This window comes from Mus pahari, chromosome 5, assembly GCF_900095145.1.
Source record: "Mus pahari chromosome 5, PAHARI_EIJ_v1.1, whole genome shotgun sequence".
NCBI lineage: Eukaryota > Metazoa > Chordata > Mammalia > Rodentia > Muridae > Mus > Mus pahari.
Genome location: NC_034594.1, coordinates 114,544,253 through 114,566,273, shown reverse-complemented (window position 1 = coordinate 114,566,273; position 22,021 = coordinate 114,544,253). Strand labels below are relative to the sequence as shown.

General features: G+C 34.4%; 1 protein-coding gene across 5 annotated transcripts in view; it reads right to left on the bottom strand.

Moving 5' to 3' along the window:
* The window catches only part of Kcnt2 (potassium sodium-activated channel subfamily T member 2), a 349,821-nt gene that overhangs the window by 176,090 nt on the left and 151,710 nt on the right, over positions 1–22,021 (bottom strand). For all 5 annotated transcript variants that reach the window (XM_029539117.1, XM_029539120.1, XM_029539119.1 and 2 more), the window contains exons 9-11: positions 3,350–3,530; positions 1,948–2,112; positions 1–137 (exon numbers count right to left, since the gene is read on the bottom strand). In XM_029539117.1, coding sequence (XP_029394977.1) covers positions 1–137; positions 1,948–2,112; positions 3,350–3,530 — 483 coding nt within the window. The remainder of the gene's footprint in view (positions 138–1,947; positions 2,113–3,349; positions 3,531–22,021) is intronic.

The following is a 22,021-nucleotide window of genomic DNA, read 5'->3' as shown; positions in this document are numbered from 1 at the left end:
TTTGCTCTCAGGAGATCCTGATCTTTAAGGGCAGAGCCTTGAAGGTAGATCACTCTCTGGGACCACATTGGAATCTGTAGCACTCTCCGAACTTGCACATCCATCTCCGTGGGACACAAAATCACCACATAATAATCCTATTTAAGGCATAATGAAAAATGGCATAGACACAATCATGCTTTAAGTAATCCTACACAAAACATTTAAGAATTTTTCTTTAATTATGATCAAGTTGTAATAAATCCTTAGTGATAAATAAAAATACATTTAAATTTAGAGAAATTGAATAAGAAATTGAATGGCACTATGATAAACAGAATGTGAGAAATGCAAATAGTCAGCCTAAGCTATTGCAGTGGAATTGGTACCACAGGAAGAAGGAGTCATGGAGTACACTCCACACACTCTTTCAGTTCAGTTTTCACCTTAAATTTAGTAAAACACACATGGAATGGGAGATGGAAAGATTCAACAGTCAATGCATACTTTAAAGTGTTACTTTCTTAATGAAATTTATCATAGTCATTTAATTAATATAATGTTATGTACTAGTACCTTATAGCAACTTCTGATAGATATTTGTATAGTTTGGAGTTTGTGTTGAATAAAATGATTGGTGATAAAAAAGAAATGGCTTTACATCAAAATATTTCAAAGCGTATCACAATTTGAGACCTGGCAAATGCATCCAAAATGATAAAATGACTTAATACTGCTGTACAAGAATTTATACTTCTCTAGTAACTATTCCTTATTTGGTTGCTCTAAAATATATTTCTACAATAAAATGTCTAAAGTTAGATATTGATATTGTTATTAAACAGAGTTAGTCATTGTGAGATCATTTTTCTACTCCATTTTTATATAATATACAATATTTATGAAGAATATTAAAATGTATAGAAAATTGAAGAGTGTAAAACAGGATTAAATAGTGTTAAATCAAGATACTATGCATTTCTGATATTACTTATGGAATATATTTCCATTTATCACTGTCTTGAGTTTTTTTTTACACAAATTCATCAAGCCCTTTCTTCTTTGAACTCAACTAACTACATTAAAAATTTATCTAAATCTACATTATCTTAACAACATAAAGAGTTGAAATATGTAAAGGTTTTATGTGCAAACACACACACATGCCAGTTTTGAATTCATATTTTTGTTTCTTTTCATTATTTTCTAATGTTTTATCATCTAAAAGGATATAAGTAGTGGTTAGTAACATTCCAGATCATAAATGTGCAAAAAGGAAATGGCCAGGGTGCTGGATAGCTTGGCAATTAAAAGTGCTGGGTGGTCTAGCTCAGGTCTTGAATTTGGTTCCCAGAACCCACACTGAACAGTTCAGAACACCCTGCAAATCAGCCCTTTGGGTTTTGACAGAGTCTTCTAGCTTCTGCAGCCACCCATTCCCACAGATGCGCATGCACATGTGCATATACAAACACATACACACGCGCACACACACAAACACACTAAAAACACACGTAGCACAGAGATACACATGTAAATACACACATAAAAATTGAAACCTTACAAAAACAAATTCCCTACCCTTGCACTCCTATCAACAAAACTTATAACTACAATTTTCTACATGGTTTCATTGTTTTATTATATTTTATATTAAAACTCACTGTTTCATGAAATTATCATTCATGCTCTTACCGGAGAGGAAAAAAATCCTTTAAGTCAGATAAATATCCTCCTTTCTAACAATAACAAGTCATACCTGTCTTTTGGCATAGGTACAGAAGGGAATCTCAAGGCTATTTACTTCTTTGGCATTTTTATTATGTCTCCAGTTATATTTGTAGTCTTTCATTAACCCTTTTAAAATATAGATGCATAAATAAAAGTTTGCCAGAATGCAGACTGCAGTACTGGTTAATGTGCAATTAAGAATGATTCAGTATTGTGCATGACATAATTCAAATGTACCTGTAGTCTTGGATGTGCATAGAACTCATTTAGAAAATCCATAAGTAAGTCAATCTTCAACGAGCTGACACACAGGACAACATGCTTTTCTGTCTGAGCTCTGTGTCGACTGTAGTTCCCTCCTGACTTTTGTCTCTCCATCCACAAATAGGCCAACTGTTCAAACTGTAATGAATTTTCCACCCGTGAATGAAACGCTTCACATATGAAAGTGAAAGCCCGATACAGTGCCCCAGCTGTTATCAGGTACATTGCATTTCTTACCCTTAAAACTGTTGAGTATCAAATTATCATTACTACTCAACAGGCTTACCACATTATTTCCATGGAGATTTCAACGAGGCCCAGGGGCTTCAGGTCTCCAAAGAAACACATTAGAATGATTTTACTCATACCATCTCAGACCATGTAGGGGCTAATCCATCTGCTTTGCATCCAATTAAAGTATGATGTAATATGCCATTCATTAGATATAGTTTGACAGTTCTGCCACTTTTGCTCCCTTTAAGAAGTTTGCAATCTTATGGCAAAGGTAGCTGTGGAATTAAGTGGTCAAGAGGCTCAATTTTCAACCCGGCCATTTTACAATCTGCAGGAAGGGCTTGATGGAGCCCAACTAGGAACATAAAGCAAGCAAACTTTGCCTGGTAAGATTCAAGGACAGTGAGTCTTCAGCCCCATTGTGCCTATATCATGCAAGGGGAGACAGCTGCATTAACATTTACAATGTCCTATGCTAGCAATATAAGATTAGTACTAGAGTAAACTGGGTGGTATTGTAGAGGAATGACTGGGAGCTATGTATGACAGTGTGAATTAGCTAAGGTTTTATAATAAGCATGCAGGTTTAATTTGCCTTTATCATATTGTGGTTTTGATTTGTTCACTCATGGGAAACCAGGACTCATTGTAAAAATGAACTGGGGACTAGTTATTGTTTATATCTCTGACCTGTGTATCTCTCCAAACCCTTGATAATGTACACATGCCATATCCACTGCATGCTTCAGTTGATAAACATAAGAAATTAATTTTGAACCAACTGCAATTTATGTCTTAGGTATTCATTTCTTATTTATTCTCCAAACATAATCCTTAATCTAACATCCAATAATTTAAAATTATTTAATGGTTAACAATATCACATAAACTATATTTTTTAAAAAATGCTGAATAATCAAATCAAAATGTGAGCTATCACTTGTGTCAATGAATGAAAAGGTGTCTAATAAAATTTATGAAAACATTTCTGTAATAGTGTTAGCATTTCCTTAAACTATTCATAGCATATCTCATAATATCATATAATAAATAAATAATCAGGTACTTTTTTATTAATATAGAAGTTTCAATTTTACATGGCTTTGCACATCTCAACAAAAGATATCAGGGTTCTGTTTACCTGTATAGGGAGTACTACAAGAGCAACGCAGATCATAGCAACAACAAAGAGCTTGGAGGACCATGTTTCAGGAGTCACATCCCCAAAGCCCACAGTAGAAAATGTCACGATGCAGAAATAAAGGGAGTCAAAGAGATTGAGTTTCTTGCCAATTCGTTCTAGATGCTGAATTCCACAAATGCTTAAAAAAATAAAACAAAACAAAACAATGTAGATATTCATTAAAATTAAGAATCACACCATGGAGACATTAATTTTCATATTGTTCTTTTAAAACCAAAAGATATTTACAAATATATTTTATAATTGGTCTATTTATATATAATTTTACCCAGAACAATCTAGATTTTAACGACACAAATTAGCTCTGATTTTATTTAATAGCCAAAAAAATGTTAGCTATAATAGATGACTCTTAGAGAAATTTAGTGCATGTGAAGGCAAAACAAACCTATACAATTCTAAGTCTAATTAATACCTGTCAAAATAGAAAAAAGAGTCTGTTACTGTTTAATTTAGGAAGAACAGATGTATATTAATGTATATACATATATATGCATACATATATCAATAATACAGAAAATTATGTTAACAAAATTCAAATACAGGTTGAACACTGTTGCTGCCAAAACACTAGTCACTATTCATTATCTATTGTAACAGTGCTGAGCAGGAGTGAAGCTTTAAGAATTATTGAGGACACCCTACCTCATCATTAAATGGATTATTGACATTAAGGTGGGAAGATCTTTGCTGTAGAAAACATATTTTGTACATAATATTTCTTTATTCCTCACAATATTTTATTTTGTTTCCAGCATTTTTCAATGAAATAAAAAGAACTCAAGCAACTTCAAGCACGTTTATGGTGGATGTCCCAAACTTTAGAACTGTGATATAACAAATTTCTGTTCTGCTAGTCATAAATTATACAGTCAGTTTTGCCAAATGCAATCTAATATATAAGTACCCCATCAAACAAAAGCCTTCATTATAAAACAAACATCTATAGATATCACCTGGTACAAAAAAGTATTCAATATATAATTTCTGAATGATACAAGATGTCCATGAATTAGAATTACTAAAATAGAAATAGACACAGCACCATTACTTGATTGTAAAATTAAAAAGTAGAAAACCATGATTGATAAATATGTTGTGCATATCGAAGAGTTACAATAACTTTGGAACAAAAATCTGGTGTGCAACCACAATGATTTGCACAAGGATGTTCCTTATTCATATAAAAGTATTAAAATATGGGTACTTTATGGGATGAAAAAAATCATGAGGGTGGTGTTCTCACACATGACGATACCCACTCCTATAACAGGAAGATAATAAGCAAACCAATCTGTTCAGTCATTCTACATTCTGTAGTGTGATAATAGAGCAAGAAGACATTGTCTTCGAATTAGAGAGAAGGCCCTCACCAGACCAATTGGGCCAAACCTTAATATGTGGCATCTTATCATTTGAATCTGGTAGAAAGGAAATTCATGCAACATATAAATTATTCATTTTTCATGTATATGCACAGAAATGGGCAACACAGACATCAAAACTAAGAACTCGGATTAGGCTTAATAAACATCTATACTTGTTGAACCAGTTTTAGGAATTGAAAATGTGTAAAGGCTAGAAAATTGGGAACATGGAGAAAAGAACTATTGCATTGAATTGTGATGATGGCAATTCTTTCAGGGTTCATGAAAATAGAATTGTAGCAGAAGATTAGAGAAGTCAGTAAAATATTATATATATATATATATATATATATATATATATATATATATATATGGTGAGTTGAAGGAAGAAGTGAATCTTTTTTTTAGAAAGCAGAGGGGAGGCAATATTTGTAACACAGAATCATAACTATAAAGCATTAAGTCCATGACATTATAGAATCCAGAATTTAAGAATGATAAATTAGAAACTTAGGGAGACTATCTAAATATTTTGGATGTTTCATGGCATCTCCTGACAGTGTGCTAAAATCAGAAAAGACAGAAATGTTTTAAAGATAGATTTTATAGTCAAAAGGAAAGCAGCATGACCTAACTTAGAAGAATCTCACCCTAGTCAGATTGTGAAAATAAATATGGTTCTCATTAGAAAAGTCCCAGGGTGGGAGTGTAGATGGAAAAAGGAAGCCAGATGCTATTCATCCACATAATAGAAGACAGATCCTGAAATGACTTCAGAGATTGTTGAAAGATCATGACTACACAAAGCCAACGATAACATGACCTGGGATTTAATAGTTGTTTTCAGTGAATAACTCAAGGCATGTACAGAATTTCTGGGTTATATCCACAATAACCTTAGTTCTCTGATTCCTTCAATGTGACACAGAGCTCTTGATTCTCTTCATTGATTCCAAGTGCAAGACTATATAAGAATGTGTTTGACAGGATTTCTCTAGAAGAAATACTTAATAACCTTTGACAGTGATCTCTTTGGAAAAAGTGAGCAGCTGTTCAGAGCTTATATTCCTTCATCTAAATATAAAAGAAGGTCTTTTATATTTCTGCTCAGAGAGAAGTCCCTTAATAGAGTAAGGTCCCAAGAGGGTAATGTCTAAAAAGAATTAAGGGTGAGGCTTCATCAGAAAACTCAATTGAACAGCAACAAGCATGCAACACCTGGGAGAGCTAGCACTCCCAGACTCTAAACTGTGAAGATTCCTGTGTAGACTGTTGCCAGAAAAGCCTTTCAGGTGAGGCTTGCCAAGTTCTTAGAACAAACTCTTCTGCAGTTTCTAGAACTTTTGATGTGGAGGAAACTATCCTCAAGTCCAAGGTTATCATGTTGTTTCAATTACAAGGTTTTGAACTTACTTGTTGATAGAATAAATTATGATTTAGAACAACTGCTGTAATGAAATGTTTGCTCATTTTCTTACCTGGTTTTAATTCAGAAAAAAAAAAGTATGAACTTAAATGTGTCCTCTCAAATATTGAGGTTGGAATTTGAATATCTAATGCAATAGCTACTAAGCACTGAGACCTTTAAAGAAGTCAAGTCATGAACACATTTGTGAATAGGACTTTAGAAATGCAGAGAACACTCATCAGACACGGAATCTGTGGCTCTTGGCCTTGAACACTCAAGCATTGAGATATGAGAAATAAAATCATGCCTCTTAAAAATTACCCATTCTGAAGCATATGTATAATAGCAAAAATAGACTAGTACAGTTAAATGTACTTTTCTGGAATTAAAGAGAGGACAACATAAGGTGTACAGAGAGAACGAGAAGAAAGAAAGGAATGACATGAAGCAAGCAAGAAAAGGAATCAAATACTGATAGAAGATACAAGCATAAACTGAAGGAATCAGAGTGAAAGGAGTCAAATGAAAACAGCACCCAGGATTGTGTTTATGAAAATCTCAAGAGAAGAGACAGAAAGCAGTTTAGCAGCTCGCCTTGCCTGTGAGTGTGGTGGGATAAGGTTCTAAGTAGATATGATAAAATATGATTGAATTTTTACTTAAGATGTGTGAATTTAACGATGTGTAAATTGTGCTTCTGCAAATCTGTTAAAAACTCAGAGTATACTTTTGGAAAGATACTACAGTGTCTGTGTGTGAGCAGACAAGTTCTCCTCTGAGGACAATGAAGAGCTAATGGGTCCAGAAGATTTGATTAGAAACTTTGAGTCATAAGTGCTCTCAAACCAATTAGAGTTTTCTTGTTTGTTTGTTTGTTTGTTTTTGGCCTGGTTGCCCATAGGTAATACTGCCAATGTAATTAGCTATCAAATATAATCTCACACAACCAATGAGAAGAAGTGGATACTAATAATAGATGTTCCTTATATAATGAGTGGTTTGGTTCACCACTCCCAGAGACCCTTTTCTAAGAACTCTTCTTCAAGCTGAGGCTGGACCTTAGCAAGTATTCTTGGAGAATGCTGTAATTGGATTAATTACACATTGAAATTGATCTATGATGACAAACAATCATTTCCTAATGCAAACATTTGTTATCTAATATAAATTACAAAATATTACCCACTGTACATCTTAGCATTCAGTTTGTACTTCTTTTATTTGTTTACTTTTTCTTTTTTTTTTAAAAAAAAAGATTTATTTATTATATATGTAAGTACACTGTAGCTCTCTTCAGACACTCCAGAAAAGTGCGTCAGGTTTCATTATAGATGGTTGTGAGCCACCATGTGGTTGCTGGGAATTGAACTCCGGACCTCTGGAAGAGCAGTTGGTGCTCTTAACCTCTGAGCCACCTCTCTGGCCACGTTTGTTTATTTATTTATTTTTATTTCATTGTTTTTATTTTTCAAGACAGGGTTTCTCTGTATAGCCCTGGCTGTCCTGGAATTTGCTCTATAGTTGAGGCTGGCCTCGAACTCAGAAATCTGCCTGACTCTGCCTCCTAAGTGCTGGGATTAAAGGCGTGTACTACCACTACCTGGCCAGTTTGTAAATTTTTAAATGTAACTCACCCATGGTAACCAATCGCATTTTATTCAAAGGTAGTTTGTACATAATTTTGACATCTGGCTTAAAATGGCCAGTTGGATTGATTCGTTGTATACTAGGCTTTAAGAAACTTTGTCAGCTGTTTTCTGAAATCCTTGATCATCAAATAGAGAAATTATGTTACTGTATTTTAAGCCATGAGTTGAGCGCTAGATTAACACCATGAAACAACAAACCTAGCCATCTGATAATGTTAAAAGAGTGTGCCTGCCTGCAGTGGGCCTGCACAAGTCTAGGTGTGTTAATATTCTATCATGTTACAAAGATAAGGAACTAAGATGTCCTGTGCATCCTTGCTGAGTTAGTGTCCTTATATATTCCTGGTAGAAAATACTACAATACTTAACTGACTCACCCAGGCTAATATGAACCAGTATAGCTAGGAAAACATTTGTTTAACATTTTACAGAAAATGAAATAACTACTGACAATAGAAAAGGATCACCTCAATGACCTATAATCTATACTTCACTGTCACTTTATTTTTCCCCAAGTCTTACCAGTTTTCCTCTCATTGTCGTGTGTGTGTGTGTGTGTGTTGCTGTGTGTGTGTGTTGGTTTGTGTGTATATGTATGTGTTGGTATCTGTGTGTGTGTGTATGTATATGTTGGTGTGCGCATGTGTATGTATGTGTTGGTGTATATGTGTATGTACGTGTTGGTGTGTGTGTGTAGTGCCTCCTTGGCTTTTTGGTAGGTTTGAAAGATTTTGTAGAAATAAGAACATGTATACTGTATTTTTAAAACATTTCTAAATTCATTTTTATTAATAATTATTTTGAAAATTTACTTGTTCTAAGTTCTTTTAAAACAAAAGCAAATATTAAGACATCAATATTACAAAATGTCAGACACTAAATTACTTTAATTTTACAGCAATTTCCTATTCTCATTTTCTGATGCCCATTAGAAAGAGTCAACATGGTTAACATGGTACTTGCATATTTTTATGGAAAAGGAATTGTTTTGTATATAGACCACACAGAGAATGTTTTCAGAAACAACTGTAATTTGTTTATTTCTTTGCTAATCTTTCAAACTAAGTACATATGTAGATTATTAATATTTAAAAATAATTAATCGAATTGTAAGAATTCCATCAAGATGTAGTGCCTTCAAGACAGCTAAATAGATCACATATTAGTAGGGATTAAGGCCAAAACAAACAGAATACTGGAAATACCTTGTATTATACCATACACAAAATTTAATACTGATCTTATGGAATAATCATTTTACCTACAATGCTGAATCTTACAAAATACTTTACAAGGACTTGAAACTATTAGATGATGAAAATATACTTTAATATAGATAACTATCTCTTCATTCACAGATACAGAGCTTCCATTATTAAATGAAACAATGCTTTTCTCTCATCTCATTTGATACGTTTCATATTTTGTATCTCTATGCAAAGAGGCTTTAAGTAACAAATTTACTGATAAAAGAACTGTTCTCAAATATCATATATTCATAATAAAAATATTCTATTTGCTTTTAAATAAAAAGATAGAACTTTTCAATCAGTTAGGTACAGGTTAAAACCTTTAATTATGTCCATAATTTAAGGCAGCTAGCGAATTTTACAAAGCATTTTTATTAATAGTATCTGATATTGAATATTTTTAATCATCTTTCCACTTCAGTGTCTATAATTCAAACTTAATATTTCTATGTTACTGGATAGCTTTTTCTCTTACAACTTTTCTAATTATAACAAAACTTTTACTACCCTCTATTATTTGCTTAAACTTTTAAAATAATCCACAACTTAAAATATAAAAATATAAGAATATCAACTTTTTCTACTAAATGTTTTATTTATTTAATATCCATTTAATTAGATTCATTACAGTGGTCTTGTGGAATATTAAAATTAATACATTCTTAATAAGAGCATACTGTGAAAATTTTTAATAAAAATAATTTATATGAAACTGTTGAGGTTTCATCTTGTTGTCTATTGTAATGCTAAGTGAGTGTCCTAAGACCTAGAGTCTGACCCCAAGTTATTTTTGATTGGTAAATAAAGACACCAAAAGCCAACAGTTGGGCAGAAGAAACATAGGTAGTAGGTTTAGGTTCCCTGGGCTTGGGATGGGAATAGATCCAGGAGGAGGAGGAGGAGAAGATGAGAAGGAGAAAGAAGAAGAAGCAGCCACTGGTTAGGTGAACAATAAAAACTTGGCACAGAGGGCTGGCAAATTGAAATTAAGAAGAGCCCAGATGAAACATTGTAAGTCATAAGTAGTAATTCAGGATTATAGATAGAAAAGTAGATTCTAATAGAACAGAGGGTAGGTATCTGCCCAGCTCTTGTGCTGTTCAAAGGTTATTGTAAAAATAAAGGCTATGTTTTATCCAAGAACTAAAGGGTTAAAGGTGGGGTACAGGACCCAGGTCCAGATTAAGTAACTTCTACAACATGAATCTAGAGGGTACCATAAAATCTAGCTTGTATTTCATAACAAGAAATAGTATCAGAGTAATCATAAGGCTCTCATTTTGAAGGCTTGATGACCCGAGCTCAAATCCTGGAACTCACATAAGAACCATCCACAATGGCATATGTGTGTTAATTTACAGTTTACCTGGGAAATGCCTCTGACAAACTGGAGGTATAGACTGCAGAATTTCTAGAAGCTCAAGGGCCCACTCTCCTGCTCTATGCAGCACTGAACGGGAGATGGCTGTGTTTCAAACAAGGTGGGAAGCAAAGATGACAAGGAAGATGTTCTGTGGGCTTATGCAGATGTATCGTAAACACACAAAAAGACCGTGAAACAACGGTTACCTATATTGCAAAATTGTGTTTCATTAGTTCACAAAAGTAAGTTTGCTGATGATTCATTTGATAATAATAAATGAATCAGCAATCCTTAATCCCTATAGGTGTCAAGTGACCCTATCACAGGGTTCACCTAAAACCATCAGAAATCACATATGCTTACATTATGGTTCATAAAAGTGGAAAAATTACATTATGAAGAGGCAACAAAAATAATTTTATGATTGAGGATCATCACAACACGAGGAATTGTATAAAAGGTTGCAACATTAGATAAATATATTGATGTTATCTAAGCCTTGGTTCTAGCTCTGTGGTAACCTGGATAAATTCCTTAATTTATTTTAACTTCTTAATCAATTGAAAAAGAAATGCAATGATAGTAACATCATTATTAGCTATTATGAGAATTAAATAAGCAAATATTTCATGAAGCACATACCAAATAATAATGCTTAATTAATCTCTGGATAATTTTGTTATTTGTTTCCAATTCCTACTTGAAATGTAAGCATAGAAATGAGTTTAATATAATAATTAAATATATACACAGAAGAATTAACTATAACAGATTTCATATTTTTATATTTCATTTATTGACAGTGTCTGTTTGGGTGGATGGGGGTGTATCTGAAGAGGTTAAGGATAACTTACATAAGTAGAGTCTCTATTTCTACCATGTGGATCCCAGGTAAAAATCTCAGGTAAGTATATTTAGTAGCAAATACCTTTTATTCACTAAGGCATTTTACAAACACCCGAATTCCAAATACAGCCACTTTTTTTCGATTTGATAAAAATATGACCAAAAAACAAAACCCAAAAAGCAAATAAACAAACAAACGAAAAAACAACCCAAGTGATTCACAGCCTTTGGTAAAACAAAAACAAAAACAACAACAATAAAAAAATTAATCAAATGATTCACAGCCTTTGCTATTAACGTTATAAGAGAAAAAATTACCATAGAGAACAAAGTCAGAATTTACAGAAAAAGGCATAGAGATGCAAAGAATAGGGAAGCCTAGTGATACAGCAAAGAGCATCAGTCATATGTCTTATTAATGATGTGGTGGGTTAAAATACAATAAAAGTTTAGAAAAAATAAATAATAGATAGATGATAGAGACAGAGGGAGGGAGAGGGAGGGAGGGAGGGAGGGGAGAGAGAGAGAGAGAGAGAGAGAGAGAGAGAGAGAGAGAGAGAGAGAGATATCAAGGAATCCATGGGTTAATAACTAGCTGTGGCCTATTCCCCTCAGCTGTTGAAGCAACAAGAAGAATGAACATGCAAGTTTCTACCTGCAAACAGAGTTGGGCAATTTTCAACACAGACCCATATTCGTTAACTATTGACAAGTTTAATCATAGTTAACCTTTAGATGTTTCACTGCCATCATTTACAGAAACTTACAATGAATTCCTGGTAAATCAGCCAAGGGAAAATATTCATCACTATTCTAGGGAAGGATTTCCACATCAAAGTAGTGACCTCTTTGAAAGAATTGTTTGGCCTGATGTTTCCTATTATAGTGCAAAAGCCAAGCTGACCAAGGCAATCCAAAGATTCAGGGTTCCATATATATTCAAAGACATTTGACAATACTGAATAAGACAGAATTTATCAAGAGGCTTTTAATTTCTTCTTAATGAGATAATGTGTGTGGAATTCACTGGATCTCTTCTTTTTTTTATATTCAACCACATCTACTGAATTCTATCCAAGACAGCCCAAATGATTAAGGTTTTGTGAATTAAACTGGACAATCAAGGTCCACAGTTGTGCTTTCTACATATTTTATAATCACTTACTCCAGCGTTTACTTGTACACTATATACCTAAGTTAATGTCCAGTTCAAATATATCTTAATTAATCATTTCCTATGTAGAATTTAAGCCAGTGAGTTAGCTCAGCAGGCTGACTCTTGCCAACAGTTCAATGACCTGAGTTTGAGCTTTGAAATTCACAGGAAGTGGACTCCAATAAGCTTAAACCCTGATATTCCAGTAGATATACACACAAAATAAATGATAAATATAATTTATAAAAATAAGAAAGATTTACATGGTAAAACTCTAAGGCCCTGGGTGCATGGTTGTACATCTGTTTTATTGTTTGAAAAAAGTGAAAGATGCATATTAAAATGTCACAATGTATATATTATCTTTCTATCCTTTACATCAGTTTAACTCTACCTAAAACCTCCTAGAGTTTGACCAGAGTTCTATCCCAATTACAGACACACCTATCCATAGTTCTACCTCTTCATTTTGAAGTTTTTAGTAATCTTGTTCACATCTAAGAAGTGCATTAGTTTACCACAAATATAACACAGTGGATCAGCACAGAAACTGTGTGATCCTACAAACGTGGAAGCTTGATGACCAGAACATAATTTTAGAGGACTATGAATGTATTAAACATGAATCAGTAAATTTAGTACTTTTGTGGAAAAGAGGAGTCAGCATTAGAACTCATTGAAACATTTAAAATCCCATTATTTTGTAAACTGGAATCTGTTCAATCTCATTAAAAGTCATTTTTGTTAGAAAATGAAACAGCAACAACAAAATCACACAACTAGGCAAACATCTCATTTATACTAACTGTAAAAGAAATAAGCCTTATTGTGCAGTAAATAGAGTAGAAACATTGACTTTTTAACAACTTCTGAATATAGAAATTAATATGAAAAGAACACTCATTTCTTAGGTATTATTTAGGTAACTGCCCCTCTCTTTACTGTTACATCAGCTTTGTTTAGGAGAGAGGTGTTTGGGGAGATTAAGCCAAGGCATTGTGCATAATAGGCACTATTTTTCTAGTGGAAAGGAAAAAAAAATATTTTTTTCCACTTAGCAACAACACTGGCTCTAATAGCTTAATTTCTTTCTTTCTAATCTACTTGGTTAAACCATGTAATTAAAAGTGTAAAGAAGAAATTATCTAAGACTATAAACTACTCATAACATAACAAAATAGTGTATTTTTCCTACGTTATAAAATTCAATTACATGGATTCCAAGCTGTCCACTGTCTGTCCTACAAAATATATTTCTTAACATGATTGAAATTTATCCTCCTCCATAAATAATATTTAAGCAAAATAATTACTAAATGTTCTGTAAAATTTGTATAGATACAAATGATTATGGGGCATTATTATTACTAATACACAGAGATGGAAGGCATAGAATGCATCTTCATGTTGGGGAGAGTGGGTAATAGTTAGCTCATAGCATTCTCTTGTCTCTGTTGCTTCGTTTTTATGTAGCAGTGATCACATGCTTATGTTCATTCATAAAAAAAAAATAAGAAAATGTACCTTGTCTTGATAGATGCTTTCTAATGGGAGTTTTGAATATGAGGCAGAATAATGACCTAAGTAGATTAAACTAAGTAAAAATAAAATAAATCATTACAGTTCAAGATAATAAGAAGGTGTAACAGGAATCAAACATGCTTTTGCCAAACATGTAGAGAAAGCAAAACTTGGAAAAAGCGCAGCCATAAAACATAAACTGATAAATCCCCTTTCATAGAGCAGACCCATGTACTCTGTCATTTTATATGTGAATAAGGACATTTTTTAAAGACTTTTTTTTTTATTTATAGGAGTACATTTTAGCTGTCTTCTGTATTCAGACACACCAGAAGAGGGCATCGGATCCCATTAGAGATGGTTTTGAACCACCATGTGGTTGCTGGGAATTGAACTCAGGACCTCTGGAAGAGCAGCCAATGCTCTTAACAACTGAGCCTCTCCAACCCAAAGAAAAGATTTCTACCTATGAAAATGTAAAAGTGGTTTGGTGTCTGCAGACAGGATAGATTTTCAGGTGAGGTGGTCCCCAGATGGCATGATCTGGTTACAGCTTTGTGACTGCTCCATATCACAGTGGAAACAGGCACTCTCTTCCATTCATCTCTGGATGGCAGTTTGCAAGGATGCCTAATCTCATCTATTTAAGAGACTACTGGGATTCCACCTCACACCAGTCAGATTGACTAAGATCAAAAATTCAGGTAACAGTAGATGCTGGCGAGGATATGGAGAAAGAGGAACATTCCTCCATTGCTGGTGGGATTGCAAGCTGATACACCCACTCTGGAAATCAGTTTGGTGGTTCCTCAGAAAATTGGACATAATACTACCAGAAGATCCAGCAATACCTCTTCTGGGCATATTCCCAGAAGATGTTCCAACTTGTAATAAGGACACATGCTTCACTATGTTCATAGCAGCCTTATTTATAATAGCCAGAAGCTGGAAAGAACCCAGATATTCCTCAGCAGAGGAATGGATATAGAAAATGTAGAGCATTTATACAATGGAGTACACTCAGCAACTAAAAACAATGAATTTACAAAATTCTTGAGCAAATGGATGGATCTGGAGGATATCATCCTGAGTGAGGTAACCCAATCACAAAAGAACTCACATGATATGCACTCACTGATAAGTGGATATTAGCCCAGAAACTTAGAATACCCAAGATACATTTTGCAGCACACATGAAACTCAAGAAGAAGGAAGACCAAAGTGTGGATACTTCATTCCTCCTTAGAATGGGGAAAAAAATTCCCATGGAAGAAGTTACAAAGTTTGGAGCTGAGATGGAAGGTAGGACCATCCGGAGGCTACCCCACCCGGGGATCCATACCATAAACATCCACCAAACCCAGACACTATTGCATATGCCAGCAAGATTTTGTTGATAGGACCCTGATATAGCTGTCTCTTGTGAGGCTTTGCCAGTGCCTGGCAAATACAGAAGTGGATACTCACAGTCATCTATTGGATGGAACACAGGGCCTCCAATGGAGGAGCTAGAGAAAGTACCCAAGGAGCTGAAGGGGTCTGCAACCCTATAGGAGGAACAACAATGTGAACTAACCAGTACCCCTGGAGCTTGTGTCTCTAGCTGCATATGAAGCAGAAGATAGCTTAGTTGGCCATCATTGGGAAAAGAGGCCGTTGGTCTTGTGAAGATTATATACCCCAGTACAGGGGAATGCCAGGGCCAGGAAATGGGAGTGGGTGGGTTGGGGAGCAGGGTTCAGGGGGAGGGAGGTTATAGGGGACTTTCGGGATAGCATTTGAAATACAAATGAAGAAAATATCTATTAAAAATTGTTTTTGGAAAAAAAATCCAATAAGGGAAGGCCAGAAGTACACAAACATCTTCTCCAGACCAAAACATGCCTTGAAGAATGTTTTAATGTTCTAATTTCCAACATATTAATTTCTAAGGATCCTGGCTGTGCTATACTGATGCCTGAATCTGGCAACAGCTTGGTAATTGTCCCTGGTTGCAGCCTTCTGCATGCATGAATTTCATGTCCAGATTTAATTTATGAGGACAGTTATTTTCACAATTCCCATACTTATATTCAGACCAAATAACTAATGATATCTATTATACTATTCAATAAGATGGGGTGCATATTCCTAGATGGAGCTTACCAGTCAGAAGAAACACAATTTAATGAGACATTCTCAGGGAAGATGCTTCTGGAAATGATAAAAGGAATGAATTTTATGTGGCTGTTCCTGTGCTTATGCAATCTATACATATTGAATAAGTGTGTGTGTGTGTGTGTGTATATACATATAGTTTCTATACATATGAAGTTTGCACATGAATATGGAAAGTTTTGTGTACATATTTTGAGTATGTGTTCACGTGTTTATTGATTGCATATGTCCATGCAGTGTATATGGTAGTACATGTAGACTATATGTGTGGGTGTATATGGAGTATATATGTGAATGGTGGACATGCATATGAAATGTGAGCATATGTGGATTTGTGTAAAAATACTTATTTGTGGGTCTTTCAGGGAGTTTCATCACATGCACATATTCATGCTCATGACTTTCAAATACATGTAAATATTTCTTCATTTAAACTTTTGTTCCAATTACAAGGGGGTCAAGTTTTCCTCAGTTTCACAGTCTTGCTCTCTATCAATGGTTTTGCAAATAGAAGATTAGGAAAAGATTACATGTTTTAAAGAACTATGTTTTTTTTTTTTTCTTAAGAGTTAACTTTAGAGCTGGACAGATGACTTAGTGGTTAAGATCACTGACTGCTCTTCCAGAGGTCCTGAGTTCAATTCCCAGCAACCACATGGTGGCTCTCAACCATCTGTAATGGGATCAGATACATAAAATAAATTAATCTTTTAAAAGAAGAGTTAACTTTAAAAACAAACAAATATAAAAACTTCAAAAAAACTGCTCTGACTTTTTATTTTTACACTATTTTCTTTATCCTTATTTAGATAAAATCTCAGGTAAGAAAAATTAATATGGTAAGCTCAAAACTTTTTCTGTGGGTTGGAAAGAAAATCCACAGGAAGTTTACATTCAAACCTATACTTTAGGAGCTGTAGGGATGACTCAGTGCTTAAGAGCACTTAGCACTCAGTGCTTAAGAGCACTAGGTAACCTTCTGAAAGACCATATTAAATTGCCAACATCCACAGGATAAGTACACCTCAAGTTGGGGGGGAATCCAAAGCTATCTGCTCACTTCCACAGGTACTGTATGCATACAATGCATAGATATATATGCAGACAGTACACTCGCACATATAAAATAGAAATAAAAGTAAATTTTAATAAATAAAACTTCACTTTTTGTCACTACAGTACAAGAAAGCTAAAAACAAAGTTTTCAACCAAGTAAAAAATGGGGCTCTTAGTAAATCAGAAAGAATAGAATGCGGTATAAATAACCTTATGTACAGCCATAAAGAATTTTTATTAGTCTGAGTGCTGAAAGCACAAATGAGGATCCTGTACTGAGAGCCTGGAGTCCTTCTTGTGCAGTGTGAACCCACTAATAAAGGTCAGCTGATGCCCAGAGTGGTTACTACTGCCCAAAGCCATGTCTATATTTATAATGGACTATTGGTCTTGGGCTGAAAATCACTTTTAAGACTGTTCAACAAATCATCCAAGTGAAGCTACAGCTCTGCCCAGAGGAAATAACAGATTCAGGGATGCTAATAAATTCAACCCTAAAGCATTTTCTAAGTCCTGAGCCCTTGACTCTCCAGAACTGTTTTTTGTTTGTTTGTTTGTTTTTTCATTTCCTGCATTAATTACTTTTTACATACTGGATTCAGTTCTTAAAAATAAAGTTAACATCCAAAAGCCTTCCAAAACACTAGCTTGTATGCTGTTGTTTGTCATTATATGTTTAAAAACAACTTTGTATTTACAGTTGTTAAAAAAAAATAATAACCATTGTTCCCTTCAGGCTTTCTTTATAGCTGGATCTCATTCCTTTGTAACTCCTGCAGACACAAAGAACCACTCTTCACCATGGATCATCAGTAGACACACTTGACTGAGAAATTGGCAGCCTGGCTCAACCCTCATATGAAAAGTTTGTGCTTGAATTAACACAGAGACCCACACTGGACAACATCCAGACAATGAAAGACTATAGAGGATTTAGTCCTAAACAGGTTGTTGTCATCAACTCCCTTCCTTCAGGGTCCAGGGTTCTATGAGGAAGAAAAGACAGAAGGATTGTAAGAACTAGCAGTGGCAAATGACACTGAGGAAACAGACACAACAGACAGACACAGACACGGTGCACATAAGAACACACAACTGCCACGATGCACATAAGAACACACAACAGACACGGTGCACATAAGGACACACAGTGGCTATGACAGAAAACACAGGGAGCTCAGGCCATTCTGCATCCCAACTCTGAAAGGAGGAAGGTGAAATGGAAACTAGTCACTAGTGAAGAAGTAATTTGCAACCAATATCCTCTGAAAAGAGGAATAATCAGTTGTTTTTATTTGAGTGGCACTGGTTATATCAATAATACTTCAGGACAGGACCCATACCCAAAACTAGTTGTCCAATGGAAAACAAAGTCATTGGCTTTCCTATGGAATTTGTGTTTTGTTTTGGTATTTATTTTGCAATAGTTTTTTTTATGCTGGTCCCAAATTTTGTTTTCCTAGGTTTTGTTTTGTTTTGTCTCATTTTGCCTTGTTTTGAGAGAGAGAGAGAGAGAGAGAGAGAGAGAGAGAGAGAGAGAGAGAGAGAAAGAGAAAATAAATTTGGGTATTTAGAGGTGGAAAGAATTGACTTGGAGTTATGGAAGGGGAAAACATGATCTACAAATTTGTATGAAAACGAAGTTTTAAATTAAAAAAAAAAAAAGGAGAGAACAAAAACAAACTAATAGGGCTATCAAAATTCTTTACTGTTTGAAGAACCAAGACTGACAACTCAAGTTTAATACCAGGGCCTTAATGTTGAAATACTAAAATAAAATTCTGCAATCTACACATCCTCTCTGACATCCATACTAGCACGTACACACACGCACACACACACACACATACACACATACACAATTTCTTGTTGTCATAGAAATTTGATTTATAAATGTGCTCCCTCTTTAGCCATCAAAAGGCATCAGTAAAACTTGAGCATTCTTACACAGATGGAATATTATAAGGGCCATAATAAATACTAGGTAATTTAAGCCACCGTCTGTTTCTTATTTGCCATGTGCCTACATGAACATCTTGCCATGTATTAGCACATCGCAGGACAAATAGTCTCTGGTCAACATTTTCCAGAAATTAAAGAAGGACAGTGATCCAAATTCAGTCATGAAAAATAGGGGGGAATGTGGAACATGATATACGCTTCTGCACACCATAAAGTGTGGTAAACAGCATCAAATAAATAACCCTTACTTCAAATCAATCACTCATTCATTTAAACTGAAGTTCAACTGCAACATTCTAGTATCAACAAGAAACTGATAGAAAAAAAAATGGGTGTTTGTTTCCATTCTTCCTGCTTAAATCATTTTTTAGAGCTCTACTTTTTAAATGGTGAATGGTGATTTTACATCTATTTCATAGGCTATTGCTGACAGATATGTATTTAGTCTACTAGAGGATCCATCTATAATGGTAAAGCTTAAGTAGTACCAACTGGGTCTTTTGAGCTTTATATTTTGAACTTAAGGTCAAATACATAATCACATATAGATATGGTCACCTAGTTATTTTCCCGATCAATATTATTTGCTCAAAGAGAAATTTCAGAAGGACAACAACACTCCCCAAATGAAGCAATTTACTGGAAATTTGTGATTTATTCCAAGGCTGACTTAGTGAGTGAATACTACTCTTGTGACATTAATTTTGGAAAGGTTGAAAGACTTTTCCCATATCTTAGTCATTTAATACCAACAATGGTTTTAATTATTTTAATTAGTTTTAAAATATTCATTTAATATTTTAAATTGTCAGTTACCATCTCACATGATAATTAAAATTTACAAAGCAAAGAGAAAGTGTTCTTCAAAATAAATCCGTATGACCTATATGCTATTTCTTTTTATTTCTTACAGGAGGATGCTTTTAGGCTCAAAATTCTGTTTTTCAGGCATTATCTTTATAATACTCTTTCCAGTTCTTAGGAAATGTCAATGACCTACTGTGACACAACTTTGATAATTTTGAAAGATTCAGAGCAGCCAGTTGATAACCCTGAGTTTGTCTGGCTAACTTCAATGTTTACAGAGGACTGTCTTAGGTTAGAAATAGTCACAGATTTGGTGAGAGGCCTCTTTACTCATATGTTGTAGAAATATAAACACATATTTTTTAAACTAATTGTGCCAATTTTAAGGCAGTAAGAAAATGAAAACATTCTCAGAACATTTACAATTTAACATGTTGACATTGAAGAGAGAAAGCCAGTCATTGCAAAACACTTACGTAAGGGCAAAAGGTTCCAAACCCTACCCTGTACCAAGAGGGACTTTATAATCCAGTGACCTGAATGAGTAATAGCTATTTAACTACTAATTAGCTAGGATTAATGGTTGAAATAAAATAAATATACTAGGTGTGGTGCTATGTGCCTAAAACGGTAGCATTTTGGAGAAAGGCTGCAGGAAGTCCAAGGTTATGGTGGATTAAAAATGAGTCTGAGAGCTAGAACATGTTTGATTTAAAAAGTTCTAAAAATATATCCAAGTTTTGCTATTTTCCTAAGTGAAAAGCATGGCCACAAAGAGTTCTCTTTATGATATGCAAGAGTAATCGACTCAATAAAACCTATCTTCCTATAACTTACCAATATCTATCCATTTCTAATACAAATGTCAACATTCCAACACATATTTCAGAAACTGTAGCTCATCTTAAAATACATCCAGTAGAGCATGAACCGAAGCTCACAAATTGTATGTTAGGGTTACTTATTTTGGTTGCCGCTGAAATTAAAGCGAAAACCACTGGTTTATATGCTCTCCATCATTTTTGTAACTTACAATATTTTATACTGCATATAGTATACAAAAATGGAGACATTTCCAGTGTGTCCTCAATAAAAACACAAATGTCTGATGGAGACAAAGAAATGGAGACAACAGAAAGTGAATATATGGCAGAACCATTTTTTGGACCTTTCACTGAAATGCCAAGAAAGATTTCTTTGAAGATTTGGCATAAGGTCTGAGGCCAAAAGTTTAACAAAAATTAAGTTAAGATCATTCATGAAAGAAAATAAAAAGCATTTGGTTCAAGCCCATAAATCAGGAAACGTGTGATTTCAGAAAGGGAGATAAAGAAAGCAGAGGGAGCTTGCACATTGAAAGGAGAAACCGTGCACGGTGAGCTCAGTAAGTAGGCCAGCTGACAGAAAGCCGACTGATAAGGTTTTGAATTTAAAAGTATTAGGAAGCAAGCATATTTTAAATATACAAGATTATTCTTATTGTTCTAAGAAAAATATTTTAGAAGGATATACACAAAGAGACTCAACCAACTAAGCAAGATACAACGGATGAGGAAAGCCCTAGGTGTAACAGATGCATGACACAGAGACTTCCTACAGAAGATGCTTATAGAGCAATTAGACAGTCAGTGTAAGAAGGCAAAGAATAAATACATTAAATAGTAAATGTGTTCAGATCTCTAATGAACTAGGAAGACTGAGTGATATTGGGATAATATATCAGTTGAGAGAGAAAAAGCAATCTCTTTGGATAGCTGAGGTGATTAGCCTATTCAGTGTTGAAAGACAGAGATAACTGAACTCAATCGAGACAACAGAGAAAGCTGGACCGTGAGATGAGGAATAGCAAGAGTAGCTTTTTCCCAAGGCGCACCAAATGCCTTGATGGAAAAGGATAGTGAAGGAAATGTTATGTAAGTATGTAAATTATTCTTCCACAGACATATATTTTAGAATTATAAAAATAACCTCCTCAACTTCCTAGTTCACAGCACAACACATTTTCCTTGAAAGAACTGCTTCATATGTGTGGAAATGAAGCCTAGCCATGGTCAGATATCCTGGGAC